The following is a 21,742-nucleotide window of genomic DNA, read 5'->3' as shown; positions in this document are numbered from 1 at the left end:
ATGAAACCCTTTTATTTTATTTTTCCTATTCGTTTCATTGAAAAGCTTAAAATAGTATTCAAAGAGCCATATTATTGTATTTAATTTTATGCACGCCAATAGCGATAAGCAGAAATAAATAATTTTAAAAAATGCATTTCACTGGGTCATGTAAATATGTTTAGTATTAATTATTTTTTTATGAAAAGCTTGGAACAAATTAACTCGGAATAAAATGCTTTATTTAATTGCCCAACAAAACGAAAAATAGATGTGACCTTAGCTCTTTCCACTAAAAAATTTGTCATTTATAACGAATAAAAAATCTTAAATGTTAATTCAATTGTTATTAATATGGTTTTTATTTGACAAAAAAGTTAAATTGTTAACGTACATTCTTTCCAATAAGGCAGAATACTAATATTTACATGTATTGATAATATATATTAATATTTCATATTAATAAGTTTTATTAATATAATATATTGTATGATTACTATAATTCAAAATATTTATATTATCACTTCAATTTTTGTTTTTAAAAAATCGATGATCTTACATTATTAATCAATGATAATTTTTTATAGTGTTGAAAAGCTTACATTTGAAACTTCAACTTCTGCAAAATGATTCAACGTGAGATGTTAGATTGCATGAGTAAAACCACGTAGATTGCATGAGTAAAACAGTGTTTTTTATACTCTGTCCATAACATATGCAAAATCCTAAAGAAACTACTTAAATTGCGCTCACGCATCTTTTGAAGCTGATGATGCTCTCAACCATGTAACCCTTGTGCTCCTTCATCACGATACCCCTTCTCTTTTCTTAAAATGTCATGTGTGTTGCCCTCTCAGTTGAAGCCCATTTGTGTGTGAGAGAGAAACAAGGTAGAGATCGCATTAACATTAAATAAAAAACATTCTTCACTATTATGTAACTTTATTTGATAATATTGTCTTAAAATACATATGCCACCAATTAAAAAAATTATATCTTATAAAATATACTTCTAAGCTGTTTATTTTTACAAGATTTAACAAAAATAGTTAAGGCCTTAAATGTATATATTTATAATATAACTATTAGATTAATAAAAAAATATATTTTATATAAAAGTATTGAGAAATATAGAGTTATTTAAGATGTTAACAAATTTATAACTTATTTTATGTTTACATGTATTTTCTCTCAATTTTTCAACAAATAATTTTATATTTGATTTTTTAATGTGTCTAAAGGCAGATTAATAAGTTAATTTTTTTATTAAAAATAGAAATACTTATTATCTTAAAAACTAAAAAAATATTTAATGCATACTTTTTATAATAATTTAAAATATTAATAAAATATATGTAATGTATCTTAATATGTAGTCTTAGAGACACATTAATAAAATTATTTTATATTTTGCCCTCTAAAAAATAATACGGTTTTTATGCTAAGGAAATTTAATCTATATTCTGAAAAACCATGTATAGAAAAGTATCATATATTAAAAATTATGCCTACATTAATGTTAAAGTTAATTTTCTTTACAAAATCAAGTTTTTAGTTATTCGTGCATTTGAATGCAAACATTTAGTAAGTATTTCATTACTAACTTCAGTTATTTTATAAATTATTTAATTAGTCTATAATATTTTAATTAAAATAAATAAAAAATTTACCTTAATAACTTCAAACATTTCTAGTTTTATTTAACGTAATGCGTAGTCATAATTTATGGTAGCATTCTATTTTCAATAAATTCCTCCTTTATACACATCCGTATTTTGTTTATTATTTTAGAGATACCATAAAAAAAATGTAAGTAAAGGATTCTAAACTCTACTTTTTACTTATATTATACTTTTAATAATTTTTTAATATTACTTATAAATGTATAAATTGAGTAGTTTTAGGTGATATTTTAGATACTTTTCATACTTTGAGTGTTTGAATTTTTTATTCAATTTTTTCTAAATTTAAATTTTTATAATTACTTGTTTATTTAAGAAGAAGAATAAAAGTTTAAGAGTTTTAATTTCTTTTCGATATATTTTGTTGATTAAATCTAAGAAAAAACATTTAACAGAAAGAAAATTTGAATACTCAAAGCAAAAATTATGAAATTGAAAGAAGATGTGCTTCTAATGGTTTCGCTACAGCGAGAAATCGTCACTGTAGTGGAGATTTATTTTTGAAAAAAATGTGATTCTATGCTCTTCTCATTGTAACGAAAAATCTTTCGTTGTAACAAGGAGCAAATAGAGAATCCTATTATGGACATATTTTCTGGCTACAACGAGAATATTGGCACTGTAACAAGCATGTCTTCTTTTACTATAGTGAGACATACAGTGAGAAGCAACAAAATGACTGATTTTTTACTTCTAGCTCTCGCTACAGCGAGTATGGTGTTGTGTAGCCAGAATAGCTTCGTCCATACTCATATAAAAGGCAACTTATGTTTTTTAGAAAAAAGTTACTTTTTTAATAAGAGATTTAGAGGGAGAAAAAAGGCTAAGAATATCAAAAACGAGTGGGAACACTCAGATTCAAGATCTACAAGTCATTTTTACTTTTTGATTTGATGTTATGACTGCAATGAGCAGTTAAAACTCTTGTGGGATTAAATGTAAATTCCCAAACTTGATGTATTCTTGGTGATTCACACACACACACATATGTATATATATATATATATATATATATATATATATATATATATATATAGTTGTTTCTTCTACTACTAGAAAACCTGAAAATATAGACAGATTTACAGACAAATTTTTTCATTATTACAGACAGATTTTAGCACTACAGACGGTTCCAGTCTGTCTGTAATATGCGCGTTGGTAAGTAAATACAAACAAATTTAAAAATTCGTCTGTAATTCGTTTATGAAATTTTAAAAAAAATTGTTTCATTTTTTAATAAACATAATTATTCCTCGTTGTTCCTAATTATCACAAATTTATAAGCATAATAAAAACTATAAAATTATATATTTAAAAATAAAAAATTATTTATAAAATATAAAATTAAAATTTCATTACAAATGGAGAAGTAAACATCTAAAAAAATAATATAAAAAATAAAATAATATTGTATGTCACTAATAATCAGTGTGATCATCTGCCAAAAAAGTATCGTCATAAGTAGAGGAGGAGTCAGAGGAGGAATGACGCATGAAGCTAAAGATTGGTGGTGTTGGAGCTGGTAGAGGAGGAGGAAGAGGTGTAGAGGTGCTTGCTCTCATGAGCTCAAAGTATGCATGCATCTGCTGCATCTGTTGCTGCACCTCCCTCTGCATCCTCGATGCCACCTTCTTCTCTATCTTTTTCTCCATTTTCTTCGCCCACTTCTTCTTCCGTGCACTTTCCTTGCTCTTCCACATCTCTTCATTTTGTTTCTGCAGTTCTTCATTGAAGGCATGGACCTGAGTGCGGACTATGTCCTCCACTTCCTCAGGAACAAGAGAAGGGGCATCTCCAATGACAGATGCAGGGGACATAGAGTCTGCAAAGCAGCTCCCCATGCCGTAAATGCGACATTTATAAAGGTCACCCACCGTCTCTAACCATATAGTATCATCATGAACTTACTCTGGATCTTGAGAAGATGTCTCCTCAAGCCTTTGAACATAATCATCCTATATAGTTCAATGCATATAATTATATATTAGTCTCGAAAACTATTTAATAAATTATTAATAATAACATATAGTGTCAATAAGGATGACTTACATATGTGGCCTGAGATCGTGTATCAACCCACAAGGTTTTATCTCCCTTGCGAGTATGTGTCTCCTTGAACACCTTTCCATGTGTAGGTGGTCTCTTCAGTGACTTTTCCTGTAATTTCAATTAAATTACTGTCTCACTCATCAATTATAGATTGAATAAAATAAATTTTAAAAGAAAATTAAAAATTACATATCAAGTTTGCTTTAGTGCCAGTCAAAGTCGTAGAACCACCAGTATGCAATGATCCTCCTTTTAAGGATGCCCTACTTGTCTTGTTCTTTACGGAAAGATTTTTAAACTCATCCGTACCCCAATACTCCTGCAAGACATGAAGGAAGTTAGGTGCTATTCAATCAGCAGGTGATGGATCCTAACGGGCCTCACTGTATATCTGTCTTAGCTTTGCAGTGCGACTCTTCCATGCCTTGCAAAATCATCTTTTCATCCTGTGGGAGAATGGAGAAGTTGTTCTACATAAATACAACTTCATTAGAAGAATTACAAGAAACAATATCTAATTACACTTAACTGAAATTAATTAACTGTTATTACCTTCCAATCTTTGAACCATTCCATCTTTGTATCCTTAGGCACCTTTGCAAAACTTGTGTAAGGCGCATCAAACATCTTCTTAGTGGTATCTGTCACCTGGTGGAGACCATTCTGTGGTGGAATCCAACTTAACACACAATAAAATAATACAATTATTATAACATTCACATCAAATAGAGTTATTATTCATATTTTAAATTTAACTTACCAAGTAGACTCATCCCATCTTAAAGTTGGAAGCGATCTCGATGATCCTTGGGTCTGTGACGATTGCTGCCCACTTACAGCTAGGACAGCAGTGGATCCCTCATCTGTGCAATGTGTAGAAGGAGGTTGTTTGGCATGTGTAGTCAGCAGTGAAGGGAGAGGAGCAACATACCCAGGGTTGGGCACCATGATAAGCTGTTCTTGTCCCCTATCCTGCGAGGTCTGTATAGTAGCTGGTGTGGAGGTGGAAGTGGGAGCAGTGGGTGAAGCAGTGTTGCCACGATTATGACATTGAGCAATACCTTTCTTACCTTTACCTGCCATATCTGAAACAAATATAATACATGTTTAAAGACTAAATACACAATATTGTATCAACCTTTTATTTTACATTACATAAATTTCTAATGTAAATTTTGGCAGAATCTCTCATAATATTAAATATTTTCTTATATTTGTTTGCACTTAATAAAACAAATTTCTAATGTAAATTTTGGTAGAATCTCCAATAATATATCCTATATTTGTTTAAACTTAATATAACAAATTTTTTCGGCAGAATCTTTCCAATATATTAATATTTCCTTACATTTGTTTACACGTACTTAATACAAAAAGTTAAATTTTCTTTACAAATAATCTATATATTATATAACAATCTATTAATCAATGCATAAAAATCATACATATTACAATCTCAAACTGTTCTAGAGCACATCCCCTTGTAACTCCACAACATGCATATTCTATAAACTCCACAAACACAAACAATCTCACAGCACACAATAATAAGGTTCGGAGAAGGACCTCTACGCTCTTCTCCCCAGTCATACAATCTTCAATCCTACAACTCTATCTTAGAAATTTTAAGTCTCTAAAATACATCAAAAATAAAAAAAAATAAACCGATTAAAAGTTAGAGTATCATACCAGGAACACAATGATGCAAATTATCTTTCAAAAGGATGCTCCAATCACTCACAAAAGCTAAAAAACTGAGCTCCTAGAGAGAGACAGAGAGAGGTTAGAGAGAAAGAGAGATTTATGAAAAATGAGGAAGGGGAAGGAGGAGGCGCAGTTTTATGAGTTTCAGACATTACAGACGGGAAAATCCGTCTATAAATGGTTTAATGAAACGATGCGTTTTAAAAGTCCATTTACAGACGGATTTTTATCCGTCTGTAAATTCATCAATTTCATTTACAGATGGAAAAATCTGTCTGTAAATAGCAACATGAAAAGTCGGTTAAACAGGGTCATATTTACAGATGGAAAAATTCATCTGTAATTCCTGCTCCAAATTTCCCTCCCATATTCAAAATTGCGGGCAAACTACATATGGATATTTATTCGTCTGTAATATAGACAGATTTATAGATGAATTTTTCAGAAGTTACAAAAACAATAAAATCACAAATTCGTCTGCAAATCTGTCTATAAATGACGCTTTTCTAGTAGTCTTTATTTCTATTGATTTGGTGATTTCATTTTGTGTTTAATGGCTGAATCTATTTACTAATAGCTTTTGAGCTTAGATATGAGTTATATCTAAAAAGGTATTGCTCAAATGCAGATCTTATTTAGATTACTAAATAACTGGTTATTTTAGGAATAAATTTCAAGTTATTAATTACTTTAAATCTTGATCTTAGTACTAAATAGTTTGTTAATCATTCGAGGAATTAGCCTTTAAGAAATTATTTTAAAAGTATATTTTCAAAGAATTAAAATATCTAATTTTGATATTTTGCATCAATATCAATGAAAATAATATATATATATATATATATATATATATATATATATAAATCACTACAATACAAAGAAGGAGATAGATGAAATTTGTACCTAGTTTCTCTAATTTAATTTTAACTATATTTTAAATTATGTTCTTAAATTATAATTTTTATACAATTTAATAAAAATCATCAATCAATCTCTTTATATATATGCTCAATTAATTTAGATTTTAATAATTAATACAATTTATTATACTCTATGAAGACGATATCCCGTATCTCATCAATTATTATTTGCAAACAACACGGTTCACTTGTGATGCGTTAAGAAAAAATCTCAATAATTACACTACTTATTTTAAGTTTTTAATAAAATATTTAAATCAAAAAATTATAAGCGTAAAATCAAATTGAAAAACCTAAACAACAATTAACTAAAAAAATATTGTTATTCAAAAAAATAATTTATATATAAAAATTGTATGAATATTCATTTTATATTTACATGTAATTTATTAGTTTATTTTAGCAACCTTTGTTCACTCTTTTTCTTTAACGTTTCAGTTAGTCTTCCAATTGTCAACTAATTTACCAGTTATTGATGTGAACCTAACCCCCAATTGTGCTGAGAAAACTTTAATTTTAATAATCTTAGACTAAAAATGAACTTCATCGATAATTTGAAGCCATTATTAAATTATTTCAAAGATGATATAAACTTGCACTAGTTAATAATAGATGAAATTCAAACTCCTTAACACAATATCAAGTAATGGTAACATACACTCCTCCGTCTTCATTTGTATTGAGTCCCAAACTAGGAGAGAGCACAAATATCTTACGGTAAAGTCTCAATTACTCAAACATCACCATCATTCGATAAAAAATAAAAATCACAGTCATCATGATCAAGCATATATACTGTACGGACACTAATCCTTAACCTGAATAACAAGTTTCCCAATATTAGAGCTAGTAAATAAGGAGTTTAAGCTGTCTAGAAAACTCTCAATTCCAATGTTTATTTTATTCTTGGACTTAATCTTGCCTTCTTTCATGTATCCCTCCATCTCTTTAGCAAACTCTCCAAAACGGTTGAAATGTGATTTCAGTATAAAGCCCTCCATCCTCACCTCCTTTCCCACCATATTCAAAAGATTCCTCACGCCTTCTCTTTCTGTCCAAACCTACACCACAAGGTTATATATATATATACAAGGTAAATTCTTGGAAAACACAAAACATATAGATTATACTCAAAAGCTTAACATTCAATTCACCATGTCAAATTGGGCCTAGTATATTTTGGACAAATATTTTTGTCAGCTTCACCAACCCTATGCAATTTAGATGAAAAATATGATCTTAAAATGAGATGATGAAAATTGGAAATTTTGAGCCACTTGTTTTTAAACCAATGAATAATAAATCAGGGAACTAACCTGTTTTCTAATTAAACTTAAAAATTTCAAATTAGGAAAAACTGGCATGTTCTTAAGTGATAACTCGTGGAATGATATATAGAAGCCCGGCCTGAGACAAGCATCTCTGTGAAGACAGTGTTGCCATTTTCGAAAGAAGATTCTTTAAAGTCATTTTTTTATTGGTAAAATATAGGAGACATGCATGTGACAGGTAAGTGGCGGATCCACGTTCAGTTGAGAGGAGGTAAATGCTCCTCAACTTTCATAAATTTTTTTAATTTTAATAAATTATTATTAATAATATTATTTTATATTTTACATCCCCTAATTTTAGGATCTTGGATCCGTCACTGGAACTGAAGGTGATAGGTGCTGTGAATTCTAAAATAATTGTGGATGTATATTCAAAAACCTGTATTTACATAAACTTTCTTTCATAATATTTAATTATCTATACTCACGATTTTTATGTACTTCAGTAACTTTTTATTATACTATAACAAGGCATTTATCCAATATTTTTAAACTTCGATTTATCTGTGACCTATGGTTAATATGAAATCCATATATAAGATCTAGGTAAAACTCACTATAACCTTGATTCTCTCTCTCTCTCTCTCCCAACACACACACACACACACACACACACACTTCAAAAATTGAGTCTACTGTCATATAGATCCAGTTCACCTCATTATATTGAGATATCATCCCGCAAAGTGGTATCCTGGCAAAATGGTTGACATGATTAAGTACAGATTCAAGCATCTTGCCGCCAACGTTGTCAAGATAAACATCAATGCCATTAGGAAAGAACCTGCAAAATTGCACTCATAAATTTGCTTAACTTCATGAAATTAAAATATATCCAATTTTAACATAATGACGTCTTGGTGCAAATTGGGAGTTGTGGAATTGATTACTTGCTTAAAACGGCATCTAAACATCAATACCATTAGGAAAGAACCTACAAAATTGGACCTATAAATTTGGTTAACCTCGTGAAATTAAAATTTATCCAATTTTGACATATTGGCGTCTCGGTGCAAAATTGGGAGCTGGAGAATTGATTACTTGCTTAAAACGGCATCAAGGTCCTCTTCCTTATTGTAGTTGAATCCATCATCATACCCAAATTCCTCTTTAATTAGCTTCACCTGAGAAATCATTCACCATAATTGAAAAATACCAATAAATTCAGCGAAGAAATGGTAATAACAAAAGTAACAATTGAAAGCAACAAAACTATTTAAGTTAAGTATGTGGGTAATTATATATGTTGCTTAACTTATAGTGTTTTGTTTAACTTTTCATCCGAGCATTTTAACATGACTTGCTCTAAAGTTAAACTTAATTAAGATACTTTCACGACTAAGAAGTTTATATTAAAAGAAATATTTGAAAAAAGAAAACTACACCGATAGAAACAATAATATCACCTATAACATTTCTTTTTGTTAATAAATGAAAAATTGTAAAAATACATTATTTATATAATCATTTTTATCTGTAATCGCAAACGAACCATTTGTTATATTATGCTATTAATTTTTATTTTAGTTAATTGTTTGTTCGAGAAAGTTAGTCGGTTGAGTTCGGATTTCGATTCTCATTTATAAAAACAAACAAAATGGAACATTGAAAATATAAAAGTAATTCCAATTGCACATGCATCAAATGGTTGTAATCACTTGTTCACTTTATTTATATTCATATTTTTTTATATATATGTTTTCTAACAAAATGGAGCCTTTTTTAAATTTAATTAAAGAGTTACCTTTTTGTCAGATCCAGTGCTTCCGATGACCCTACAACCTCTGAGCTTCGCCAATTGACCTGCAATCATTCCAACACCACCAGAAGCCGCAGATATGAACACATTTGAGCCAGGTTTTGGGTCTCCCAACACCTCAATTCCCAACCATGCTGCAAATGCAGGTACTCCTGCAATGCAATCACCACAATTCATATATCACACACACACACACACACATGAACAGCTAGAAAGAGATATTGTAAACATATTGAAAATATTGAGATAGCAGACCCTTATCAACCCACCTAGACAGCTTAGATAATCCGGCAATGAAATCCCACTTGTAGCATCAATTTTTCCAATGATATCACATGAGGAAATGACACAATACTCAGCAACACGAAAATTTTCACTCAAAACAAGATCCCCCTCTTTATATTTGCTGTCTTTTGATCGTTTCACTCGTCCAATTCCAAATATTGTAATCGCCTGTAACGTTTCCATTAAAAAATATTTCTTAAAACACTAAAAAAAGGCACCTTTAAATATTCTTCTAATAGTTGAAATATATTTTTAAAATATAACACATATATAAAAGATAAAAATAACGATAAATGACATTATACATGATATCAATTTTTAGTAATTTAAATAAAAGAATGCCACACTAAATAATGTGAAGCTTGGTTTTATATATTCAGCGAGTTAAAATCATTATTTAGTGACTATTCCATGAATTAATTTCATCTAATAATAGAAAATTGCATGTTGAAAATAGTGTGTTAAAAGTGTTGTTAATTAGTATTCTTCTCATAACCTTGTACAATGGCAAGCAGACACGAGATCTTGATGTTTTCTTTCACGCTTTGGAAATATGGAAGGTGTGAAGTTCTTAGCACAGGATAGTGAATGTCCAAGTCATTATAAAAACTATTTTGATAATATATCTTAGAGAGGTGTAATATTGATCAAAACAAAATTAATTACTAGCTCCTCCATAATATATGTATACTCCGTATACCTGATTGAGTTCAAACTGCGAAAAGTGAAGGCCATCTACGGTCCCATTGAGTCTGCTGCGTAGGTAGGGATCTATAGAGAAAAACAGCATCTCAATAGCAACATGGCCATCAGGGATTGAATCAACCGCAAGTGATAAAGGTACAGTGCGGAGTCTAAGATTAGAGGAAGTTGGTAAACCCTTTGGAGCATATGATACTAAGTACCATTCTTTGCATTCCACCACGTCCATGCTTTCTTCTCCCATGCTTATCATAAGTATTGCTCTGTCTTGTTTTGCAAATCATATTTGAGCCTATGCTCCTTTTATAGACAAATTATATGCACAAAGACGCTCACAAGTATATTTGGTCCTCCCACCCCAACCAACAAAATATTGAATACTTTGAGGAAAATAGTGCAAAGGCCTACACAGCCATAATTGTTTCCACAATTTTTTTATTTAATTAATATGTGCCCATCTTTTTTTTTAATGGATGGATGGATGTTCTACGCCTCTTTAATCTTATTTATTAATCATTTATATAATCTAAATTAATTCTTTAATATATATGTTGAATAATTGTTATAGTTGTAAGATACTATTTTTAAAAAAAATTTAAAAGGATAGTATCTCTAATTTCAGTTAAGGCTGGCATTAGCTAATTATTGCATGTTTGTATTTAGATTAGGAAAATAAATTCTAAGTTCTCTAAAGATATATCAATATTACTGAGAGTTTTTTTTTTTTACATTATATGAGTCTTATTAAATTTAAATAATTTTCAATTTTAAACACTTAATATCAATTTTAAAAACTAATATCAAAATACCTTTTTTAATATATGCCTCCTGCATGATAAAAATTAATAAATGATAAACTTATATTCAAAATAACATTTGATATTATTCATACATTATATTTTATAATTTTAATTAAAATTTATTACATAAAATTTTTTATATACTTTTTGACACACTAAAATGTTAATTAAAATATAATAATATATAATATTAAAAGGAAAGACCACCTACAGGCTACAGGTCTACAATCACTGTATATAACTTCATTGGATTTGAACATGTCACGTGGAGAAATAAATGAGCACTCTAAACCATGTCTTGCTTCAAAATAAACTTTTGCACCCTTTCTCGCGTGAATTAAAGCATATTAATTTTGTGTGCTTGTTTTAATTATTTTTTTTAAAAAAAAAACTTCATATTAAATGGATTTCACAATCTCAAAGTAGCTGGGGTGTTAATTATATATTAAAATAAGGAAAAAAAAGATTACTCAATTTTTGGGCAACAAAAGTATTTGGAAGGTTGGGACCACAACATTAAGGATTGAATTTAACCGAGGTTTATGAACTAGTTAAAAAATTTGATTATTTTAATGATTAATTATATTTATGATAAATTATTAAAATAATTAATCTTATAAAATAATTACGATTTGTGAAAAGTTTTAAATTTTTTTAATTTACTTAAAAATATAAAATTATAACTGAAATTACTAAATAAGAATTGAAATTTATAGTCTTGTAAACTATAATAAATTTAAACCAATAATTAATAAAAATTGAAATCATACGTGAAAGAACTCATATCTTAAATTTTTGTATTGAAAGATAATCAATATTATTAAGTTTTTTTTTTTTGGCATTTTACAAATATTATTAAATTAATTTTTTTAAAATCAAAAGATCTATTAAAATTTTTAATTTAATAAATTTTATAGTTTAAAAAATAATGAAAATTTTAATTTTAAAAATTAAAAAATAATATAAAAAATTAAAATTAAAATTAAAATAAAAAAAATTCTCAAAGTATCAAAAGTAAATGCCATGATAAGAAAAAAAAATACTTCATAAAAATTAATGTTATTTAATAATGATGATTTTATTTATAATAATAATAATGATGAAAATGCTTCATTGTTTAATTAAAAAGATTAACATCAATTTTTATAAATTTAATCACATGTTCATATAAATTATACAAATGATCTACTAAAATTTTAACTATAACTTTAGTTATCCATAATGAAATAAAAACAAAAAATAATTATAAAAAAATTTATATTTATTAAAAAAGTAATGCAAACTAAAAAAAATTTGAAGGAAAAAAATGAATGAAATTCTTGTCTCTAAAAAGTATTTTGGATCATTAGCTTGAACTTAAAAAAAATATCATTTGTCTTCACTAATAATCTTCACTCTAAAAGTTAAGTAAAAAAGGTAACAAATTTTACAAGTGTCTAAGTATGTGCATAAAGTATGTGACCAATGATCTCTACTTCTATATGACTTCAAAGTTAGCTAGAAAAAAAGCACAAATTCGCTAAATGTGAAAGTATATTTTTGTATAAGACCCTTTGTATATAATGTAAAATACATAAAAGATGTCGATTTCAAATATATTTTATCTCTTTGCAACATATGACTTATATCTAAACAAAAATATAACTTGTTTTTAGAAAAATATATGATTTTCTGATGGTAAATTCAAACTTTATATTCAATTTAGAATTCATTTTTAAAATTTGAAATTTAAATTTAAAATTCAATTTCAATTTCAAGATGCACTCATTCTTTACTCATTTTTAACAAGTTTTTTTTTTATGTTTGACATTTTTTAATAAAGTTATATTGTTACTATTTTTTACAATAACATTAAGAGAAATTTAGTTAATTTAAATGGTAAAATAACAATTTCAATAAAAAAAAGAGGCTAAAATCTCATAGATAAAATAATAAAATGACAATTTATCAAAATTCTCAAACTTAAACATTACTTGTACTCAAGCAATAAAAGTAAAAAAAAAAATATATATTAAATCTCATCTTAATGAACCTAAGAAATATTAATATGCAACAAATAACATATTTACAATATACGAACTTTCAGGTTAATAATTTAATAAAATTTAACTTTTTACATATAATGTATTAATTGAATGATTAATTTAAGTGTTTAATGAGGTAAAGAGAAAATCCACTCAATATTCTCTTAAACATATTTTACTACAAGTTTGCTAGTAAACTTGAAAATCTTTACTAATTTGACTAATTATTTCATAAAATAAAAGAAATTTAGTTTAATTTAGTGAGAAGTTTTAACTCAAACTTAGATATATAAAAGAAAGAAAAGATACATAAAAAGTTTAATTAACCTTTAGATCCATTACAACAAAATAGAGGCTTAAGATAATATGTTTTATTTTTATTTTTAGCTTTGCTAACTACTTTAATTCTGAAACTTTTTCTTTTACTTTCTATTTATTTTCTTTTCCTTTACTTTCTTCTTTGTTTTTTTCTTCATTTTATTTATCTTTTTTTTTAATTTCTACTTTTTTTTCTTTCCTTGTCTTTATTAATTTTTCAATTTTACCTATAAAATATATTACAATCAAAATAATAGTGTCAAAGAAATATTTTTAACATCATTAAGCTCAAAAGAGATAACTAATGATAATCATAATCTAAGAATTTCAAATAAAAGCTTAATTGTCTTAATCATTTTTCTAATTTAACTAGTTTTTTTTTTTTTTACCTTAATGAGGTTAAAGAGTAAATTCTAAAATTTATGTAAATAAAAAAGATTGAAAATAAAGAAAAAGAAAATAAATTATAATAATCATTATATGTTTTTAGGCTTATTTTTCATGATTTTATGGCTAATCCAACATACACAAAGTAAGCAAAAAAGACAATTTATTCTTAATATCTTTAACTCAAATAATTTATATATTTCTAATTAAGATTAATTAATGTTACTATAAAAATAATAAAATTTCTGAATATTCAAATTTTTATACTCCAAAAATACCATACAAGTGTGCTTTCTATATTTAAGAGAACTATTAAACATTCTCAAACTTATCAATTATTTTATCCAAACATAAGAAAAAGAAAAGAAAAGTTTATAGAATATTCCCTTTTATAGTGAGTTGAAATTTATAGTTCTTTTCATCATTCTCTAAAGTTGCTTTATTATTATTGGACACATGTAACCACTCTGTTATATTTCTTGTCCTCAAACTTAGCTTTAACGTCGTCTTCAACCTTAATATGTAGCTAGTTTAAAAAGAAAATATGTGAATATCACTACCAAATAAAAAAGTTTAAAATTCAGATTAACAATAAACTAACCATAAAGCCTAATGAATAACAAATAGCCAATCAAATATCATTAAAATAAAATAAATGCATTAAAAGAAAGTTTCTTAAAATGAAATTGTAAATTAAAAATATAATTAAAATAACAAAAAAGAAAAATAAAAATTCAACTCCTCTATGCTATTTGTTTAATGTGGCGAATTAAACGTAAAATATTTGAAACTCCAAAAAAATCATATAAATGATTAAAACTGATTTATTTATTACGAAGAATAATTTTTTTAATTAGTTAGTGATAATATAAAATTTAAATTTTATATAAAACAAGATAAAAACTTTTAAAACATATATAATAAGTTATTTTTAACTTAATTCAATGACTTAAACTAAAACAAACCAACCCATGCATAAAAATACCTAATTCTACTGGGTAATCTTAAATACTGATTACATTTAACACATAAATAATTAAATATGCAGTCTTAGTTTAAAACAAATCAAACGACAAAACCATGGGAGAGACAGTTCAATATCTGGACAGTATTAGGCTTTAACTTGAACAACAACTTTTCCAATATTAGAGCTAGTGAATAGGGAGCTTAAGCTCTCCAGAAAACTCTCGATTCCAATATTTATTTTATTCTTGGACTTAACCTTTCCCTCTTTTATGTATCCTTCCATATCCTTAGCAAAATCTCCAAAACGATGCCAATACGATTCCAGCATAAATCCCTCCATCCTCACCTCCTTTCCCACCATATTCAAAAGATTCCTTACGCCTTCTCTTTCAGTCCAAACCTGTACCAACATTTTTTAACTCTTAGTAATTAATTCATAAACCAAAACTTCTGTACAAGTAAAATAAAATTGTTGAGCGAGGCAAGTGATATGATCCTATAAGTTCAATGTATTTTATCAGTCCTTATCATACCAACACCGACCAAGGAGTTTAATCAAATATATAAAAATAACTTATGACACAGGTTCTCTGCAGTGTCACTTTTACAGCATTAAATCTTTTCCAGTAAAACTATATTAATATAATATTAACTTTTATTAAATAATATATTTAGATTTAAAACTGTCACTCTACAATGAAACTGAAACTTGAGAGAATCGGATCTTGCAAGTTAACGTATTTTAATAAGCATTTCCGTGAGACATAATAAGTTTTCATGTGATACGCCCTCATTCAATAAATGATGTATTAAGTTATTTGCCTGACCGTGTCGAATGTTTAAAATGTATTTATGTAATGAAGGTGTACTATGGCCTCAATTCACCTTATTGTATTGAGATATCATCCCGCAAAGTGGTATCCTTGCATACTTGTTGACATGGTTCAGTACGGATTCAAGCATTTTACCGCCAACATTATCAAAGTATACATCAATGCCATCAGGAAAGTATCTACAAAATGTAAAATTGAAATTTTAGAAAACTTTAAACTGCTAAATTTATTAAAATTAAATATATAATAGGGTGCTCTATGGCAATTGAGAGAGAAGGAATTGATGGATATAAAAAAGATGTATTACTTGCTTAAAGCGGCGTCAAAATCTGTTTCCTTCTTGTAGTTGAATCCGTCATCATACCCAAATTCCTCTTTAATGAGCTTCACCTGAGAATACAACCATTAAACTACAAGTTGAAAGAAACACGAAAGCCTAGAAGGTTAAGAAAGAAAGATAAAAAAAACCCTTCTATTATGTTTGATTTTGCGTTAAAAGAATCTAAACGCATATTTATTTAAAGCTACTCAGAGTAGCTTATTGGGAAGAGAGTTGCGTATAATATTTCGCTCATCCAAACGCGCATTTAATCTTACATATCATTAAATAAGTATGGTATCTCTCCATGTTGTTGCCCATATGGCTGTGTCAGGTCAGATTTAGCTCCGGTGTGTCAGAAAGAATGAGATTCCTCTTAGTATATTTATAGGTGCTCAAATCTAATTTGTCATGGCATGACCAGTGCATGTAGCAAAAGCACAATAATCAAGTCACATATAATTTTGACAACTATATATATTTAAGTTAATAAATTAAAATCTAGAGATATATCATATTATGTATTCAAAATGAATTATATTGTTATGAAATATTTTATAAAGAATTGTCAATTTGAGTCAAATAGTATCGTAATTTATCAATATTATTTTTCAAATATTTTAAATTACTTTGTAATATTAATTTATTGGGCGAGAAGTGGCTTAAGCACCTGCGCCACTACAAATATCCTTTCCTTTGAATACCAATTGACCCGATTTGATGACAGTTCTACATGTGTCAGACAAGGGGTAGTGAGCAGGAAAGTAAGCTTCGTATCAACAAGTTTAAAAAGATTACAAAAACCCTTTTTAAAAAAGGCAAATGTTAACCAATAAGAATTAAAAATAGAAACTTTTGTCAAAAAAAAAATAATATACCTTTTCTGTAATTTTTAACGTAGTTCAACACAATTTTCAATAAAAATTTATCAGTTTTAATTATTTAATTAATCCCTTGATTAGCAAGATCCTAAAAAATAGTTGGAAGAGGGAATAATTAACGATGACCTTAAGTGCAAAAATTTTTTTTAGTGAATATGGCGACCTTGAAAAGGAATGAAGAAAAAACGTAAGAAGATTGCTTCCTTTTATGTGAGTTTTTCTACAACGAGATTCACGTGAAAAAGAAAGAAAAGAAACCCATCTAGTAATAAAGTGAAATTAATTTTAAAGAAAACAAAATGGAACACGTGATAAGTAATAAAGTGAACACAAGAATATATATTGTTGTATAATAACAAAGGTAAAAGAATGTTAGGAAGACATTTTATTTAAAAAATAAAAAAATTACATAAATTATATGTTTTTTACTTTGAAATATTTTTTATATTTTTATAATTATTAATAAATTTTAGCATTGTGTTAAAAAGGTATATCTGGTAAAGGTACCTTCTCGTCGGAGCCAGTGCTTCCGATGACTCTGCAACCACGAATCTTAGCCAACTGTCCAGCACTGATACCAACCGCACCGGAGGCAGCAGATATGAACACATTTGAGCCAGGTTTTGGGTCTCCCAACACCACTATCCCCACCCATGCAGCAAACCCAGGTATCCCTACATGTAATTAATCCTAGCTCGTTGATTAATCACATCACATCCTAACATTTCTAATCATTTTTTCTCCACAAATCATGCAATTTTCATGACATTATAATTTTTCTCAAAAGATTAGTCACTCAATCATACCTAGGGAACTTAGATAATCCGGCAACGAAATTCCCCTTGTAGCATCAATTTTTCTTATACCAGAACAGGGTATGATACAATATTCAGCCACGGGAGCAGATGAACATAGAATAAGATCCCCTTTCGTATATTTACTGTCTTTCGATTCTACTACCCTTCCAACAGCAAATGCGGTAATCACCTACATTATTCCAAGATCATAAAATTATAATTAATTACTTGTTCCATGGTTTAGAAAAATAGATTTAAGTACTATATATATAAATACCTGGTTAATTTCATATTGCTGAATGTAAAGACCGTCGAGGATGCCAGTGAGTCTAGTGCGAAGGTATGGATCAACTGAGATGAAGAGAATCTCGACGGCGACGTGACCTTGAGGGATTGAATGAGAGGCTAGTGAGAGAGTGACTGTGCGGAGTTTGAGATGTTGAGAGGATGGAACACCTTGAGTGGAATACGCAGCCAAGTACCATTCTCTGCTTTCAACCACGTTTGCCATGGGTTCAATCATTGTTTCGCAAGGGGATAAGCTCTTTTTATAGAGAAGAAGGCTATAACCAGAAAAATAAATGAAAACGCTAGAAGGAGGGCTTGAACCTCCGACCTTGTGGTTAACAGCCACACGCTCTAACCAACTGAGCTATTCCAGCACATATTTGCAATTTCAATTTTTTTATAAAGGTTTGTGAAACATGGAAATGAATTGAATTACCAAAATACTTATCGATTTGAATTAAAAGTTATATACATGGTACTTGAGATGTTATATGTTCGGCCCTCTTCGTAAGCTTAGCCATAAGTGAAATTTTGAGTTTGTCCAGTACATCAGTTTTTGTTTTAGATCGACAAACTTTCTCGCTTATAGTTAAAGGTATTAGCTTTTTCAATTTTGAAGTTAAAAATGTTCTCAAATTTAAGTTGAAACTCTTTACTAAATTTATATTTTTTTAAACTAAAAGTTTGCTAGTTATCGGATTTTGTAACTTGGAACAGAGAAGAAAGGAAAAGTTTTAAAATTAACTTATTTCTTTTTTTATTTATATAAAAAGAAGTCTTTACTTCATATACTCTTTGTTAAATCGTATTGACAAAAATTCTCTGTTTAAGAAAAAAATGTTCAAAATAAATGATGTCAAATGCTGCTTAAATTCGAAAATGACCTGAAGAAAATTGGGTGTTGAAACATTGGTGCAACTCATTTCATAGCAAACTGGAGTACACACCAAGAGTCTGGCTTTTACCCTCAATGAAACTAGTTGATAACTTAATGGGTGTTTAAATGAACTTGATTTTATTTAGAAATGAGTTTAAAATAATGCGATTTATGTTTAAATTTTTTGACGTAAATTTAATGTTAATCTTTTAACTTCATGCAAAAATTACAATTTATGAGGTTGACCCTCCTAACACAAATTTAGAGAAAAAATCAATTATAACATAAAATTGTCAAACATGTTAGTTAGCACAAATTCTAAACCACGTTTGTACGTGAGTGTGAACACTTTTATCGCGTTGATAAAAAAAAGTGACATATTTGGGGCTTCTATATTTCACATCAACAACCCAAATGTGTTCTCCCCGCTGAAAGTCATATACAAGAATCCATCATCATCTTTATTCTCCTCATATAATGCAGACATTATAGCCGCTGCATGAGCAAAAATCAACAACTCAATTCACCAGTTAACAGCACAATTAACTATTATAAAGTAAACAACCAAGAAGGGTCTGTGTATATTACCTGTTGGTGGTAAAATGTTCTTCACAAAAATGAAGATGGCCTTCTCGGAACTCAGTTTGATTCTCTTTCGCACCACGTACACAAACTGACCTACGGTTAGATCAGCAGGAACCAGATACCTGACAATCAACCAAACGAAACAATAACATATGCCATGAATATAGAGGAGAGTATAGCGAGAAAAAAAGAGGGTGAATGGAGGAATATTAGTATTCTCAATTTACAATGAATAGAACATTCAGATGATTGTCAATATTCCAAGTAGAATAAAAGTATAATGCATCTACAGTTACCATTGTAATAGGCAAATGAAAGCATTGATTATATCAAATATGAACAAATCTTCTAAAGGTCCATGGTCTAAAGCTACTTTTGCTACTTATTTTCTCTGGCATTTGAAGAGCATTTCCAACGCAATTTTTACTTTAATTTTGGGATGCTGTGTGAACAGACCAAAGCATCCAACCTCATATTTTATAATGAAGGCTGTGCCACTAAACCAAAAGGCTGTTGAAGAACACGAAATGATAAGCATATCAAATTTCAATTAGAACAAAGACTAAGCATATAGATAACTTCAGTCCATGTTTTTCACACGGGATTCAACATTTACCTTTGTTATCACTGAAGCCTAAACCAAAACTCCACTTTCATTTGTTATCAGACCAGACAGGTTTTACTGCTTCAAATAATGAAATCTGCTAGTGGGGTTTCACCAATGAAACCATAAAAACAATCTATCAATCTAATGCAATTTTGAAGTGATCCTTGTTTTTCCAATTCATTTTGTAATTTCTTTTTTTTTGCACAAGGCTTCTGCTTCTGCCTCTGTTTACCATGTTAATACTTCAACCAGATAAAGCATGGTAAAACTTCAACTAGAAAGGACTGATTAACTATGTCAATTTTCATAATTTTTTTCTAAGAAGAAGAAGAAACTAACTTTTTCTTATCAATATCAGGAACATCACACTTCTCAGCCCTTTCAACAATTACCTACACCCAAAAGATCAACCAAATCAATAATAATGAAGTGAGATTATTATGAATATGCATACAACAAGAACAGGAAAAAAAAAAAGAAAAGACTCTTACTGGAATTCTATCAGGATACTTTTCTCTTATACGAGCAGCTTCAGCCTGCCTCCTTTCTGGCACAAATCATAGAACATAAGTTGGTAGTAATAGAAAGAAAGTACTTGTCTATGTGCACTTAGGTACGATGTTTAGTGCATACATTTTGACATGATAAAGCAAAACACATCATACATGAAGGAAAAACATTGTTATCATTCACACATCAACAACTAACCACCTTTCACAACAAGTATCACGTTTGATCAACCAACTAGTAAAAAAATTAGATTTAAGATATGTATTTGTTTGAATTCATGTTTGATCACGGATCCACACTTATTTCAATGTTATTATTAGCTGTAACTTCTGCGTTGTGGTGATTTCAAAGCATATTATAACACATTGTTTGTACTAAGCTAAATGGAGAGATTAAAACAAAGCATATAATCTTAATTGTGTAACCTTATGTCCTTTTTTTCCCCATCTTTTCTTAGGGCGGATGAAAAATATGGATCTAAATACTATTTTTGTTTAACAAGTTTCCAACCTTATGGAATAGAGTTCAGACGATGATAGTAATGGACAACACCCATTTTTCGTATCCCAAAATTAAAAATAAAATGTCTTATATTGCTCTGATTACACAAATATCAAATGCCCTGGACTATTACCATATAGGAAACATAAAATCAATGAATTGTCGCATAAAATAAACCATTCAGCGTAACCCACAAAGGAAAATTAGAGGAACAGAAGAAAATGGTGGGAAAAAAGGTAGAAACGAACCAAGGGGATGTTCCATCTTAAATGAACTCTTAGTCATTGCATTTATTATGTAACAAAAAACAGGGATGAAGAAAGGCCTAATCAAGGAGTTAGCGTTTGCAACGAGGGCAAGGGGATCGATTCAGCAACGAAATGAATCGAATTGGGAACGAAAAAAGGAAAGAAATTAGAAAATGAAAACGGATAAAAGAGTTTTCTTAGCAAAGGGGGGAGAGGAGAGAGAAAGGATTGGGAATTAGAAAACAGATAAAGCTGAATATAACGACGTCGTTTCTTAAAACTTTTGCCAAAATGCTAATAAGCCAATATATACTATTGATGACAACAGGAAATGTATATTTCATGATTAGGCAAAATTTACGGCTTTTTTAGTAAATAAAACAATTTAAA

At 28.6% G+C, this 21,742-nt stretch overlaps 3 protein-coding genes and 1 non-coding gene across 4 annotated transcripts; all 4 read right to left on the bottom strand.

Moving 5' to 3' along the window:
- Window positions 1–7,140: 7,140 nt before the first annotated feature.
- LOC113855915 (2-alkenal reductase (NADP(+)-dependent)-like) lies at window positions 7,141–10,671 on the bottom strand. The gene is made up of 6 exons (XM_027487546.1): window positions 10,410–10,671; window positions 9,694–9,877; window positions 9,410–9,576; window positions 8,707–8,789; window positions 8,323–8,449; window positions 7,141–7,395 (listed from the first exon to the last, which is right to left on the bottom strand). The coding sequence occupies exons 1-6, from the start codon at window positions 10,662–10,664 to the stop codon at window positions 7,141–7,143; spliced, it is 1,071 nt and encodes a 356-aa protein (XP_027343347.1). The 5' UTR covers window positions 10,665–10,671.
- Window positions 10,672–14,913: 4,242 nt separating this feature from the next.
- Window positions 14,914–18,257, bottom strand: LOC113856121 (2-alkenal reductase (NADP(+)-dependent)-like). The gene is made up of 6 exons (XM_027487802.1): window positions 18,014–18,257; window positions 17,746–17,926; window positions 17,447–17,613; window positions 16,047–16,129; window positions 15,792–15,918; window positions 14,914–15,306 (listed from the first exon to the last, which is right to left on the bottom strand). Exons 1-6 carry the CDS (start codon window positions 18,245–18,247, stop codon window positions 15,052–15,054), a joined length of 1,047 nt encoding a protein of 348 aa, XP_027343603.1. The 5' UTR covers window positions 18,248–18,257; the 3' UTR covers window positions 14,914–15,051.
- A 67-nt stretch (window positions 18,258–18,324) lies between these two features.
- On the bottom strand, window positions 18,325–18,398 carry TRNAN-GUU. The gene has a single exon. It is a non-coding gene; the product is annotated as a tRNA-Asn (tRNA).
- Window positions 18,399–19,298: 900 nt separating this feature from the next.
- Window positions 19,299–21,389, bottom strand: LOC113854602 (autophagy-related protein 8C-like). The gene is made up of 5 exons (XM_027485702.1): window positions 21,353–21,389; window positions 20,585–20,640; window positions 20,433–20,485; window positions 19,490–19,608; window positions 19,299–19,396 (listed from the first exon to the last, which is right to left on the bottom strand). Exons 1-5 carry the CDS (start codon window positions 21,387–21,389, stop codon window positions 19,299–19,301), a joined length of 363 nt encoding a protein of 120 aa, XP_027341503.1.
- Window positions 21,390–21,742: the final 353 nt, after the last annotated feature.

This window comes from Abrus precatorius, unplaced genomic scaffold (assembly GCF_003935025.1).
Source record: "Abrus precatorius isolate BTA unplaced genomic scaffold, Abrus_2018 Scaffold11, whole genome shotgun sequence".
Lineage (NCBI taxonomy): Eukaryota > Viridiplantae > Streptophyta > Magnoliopsida > Fabales > Fabaceae > Abrus > Abrus precatorius.
This window is presented reverse-complemented; position numbering and strand designations above follow the sequence as displayed.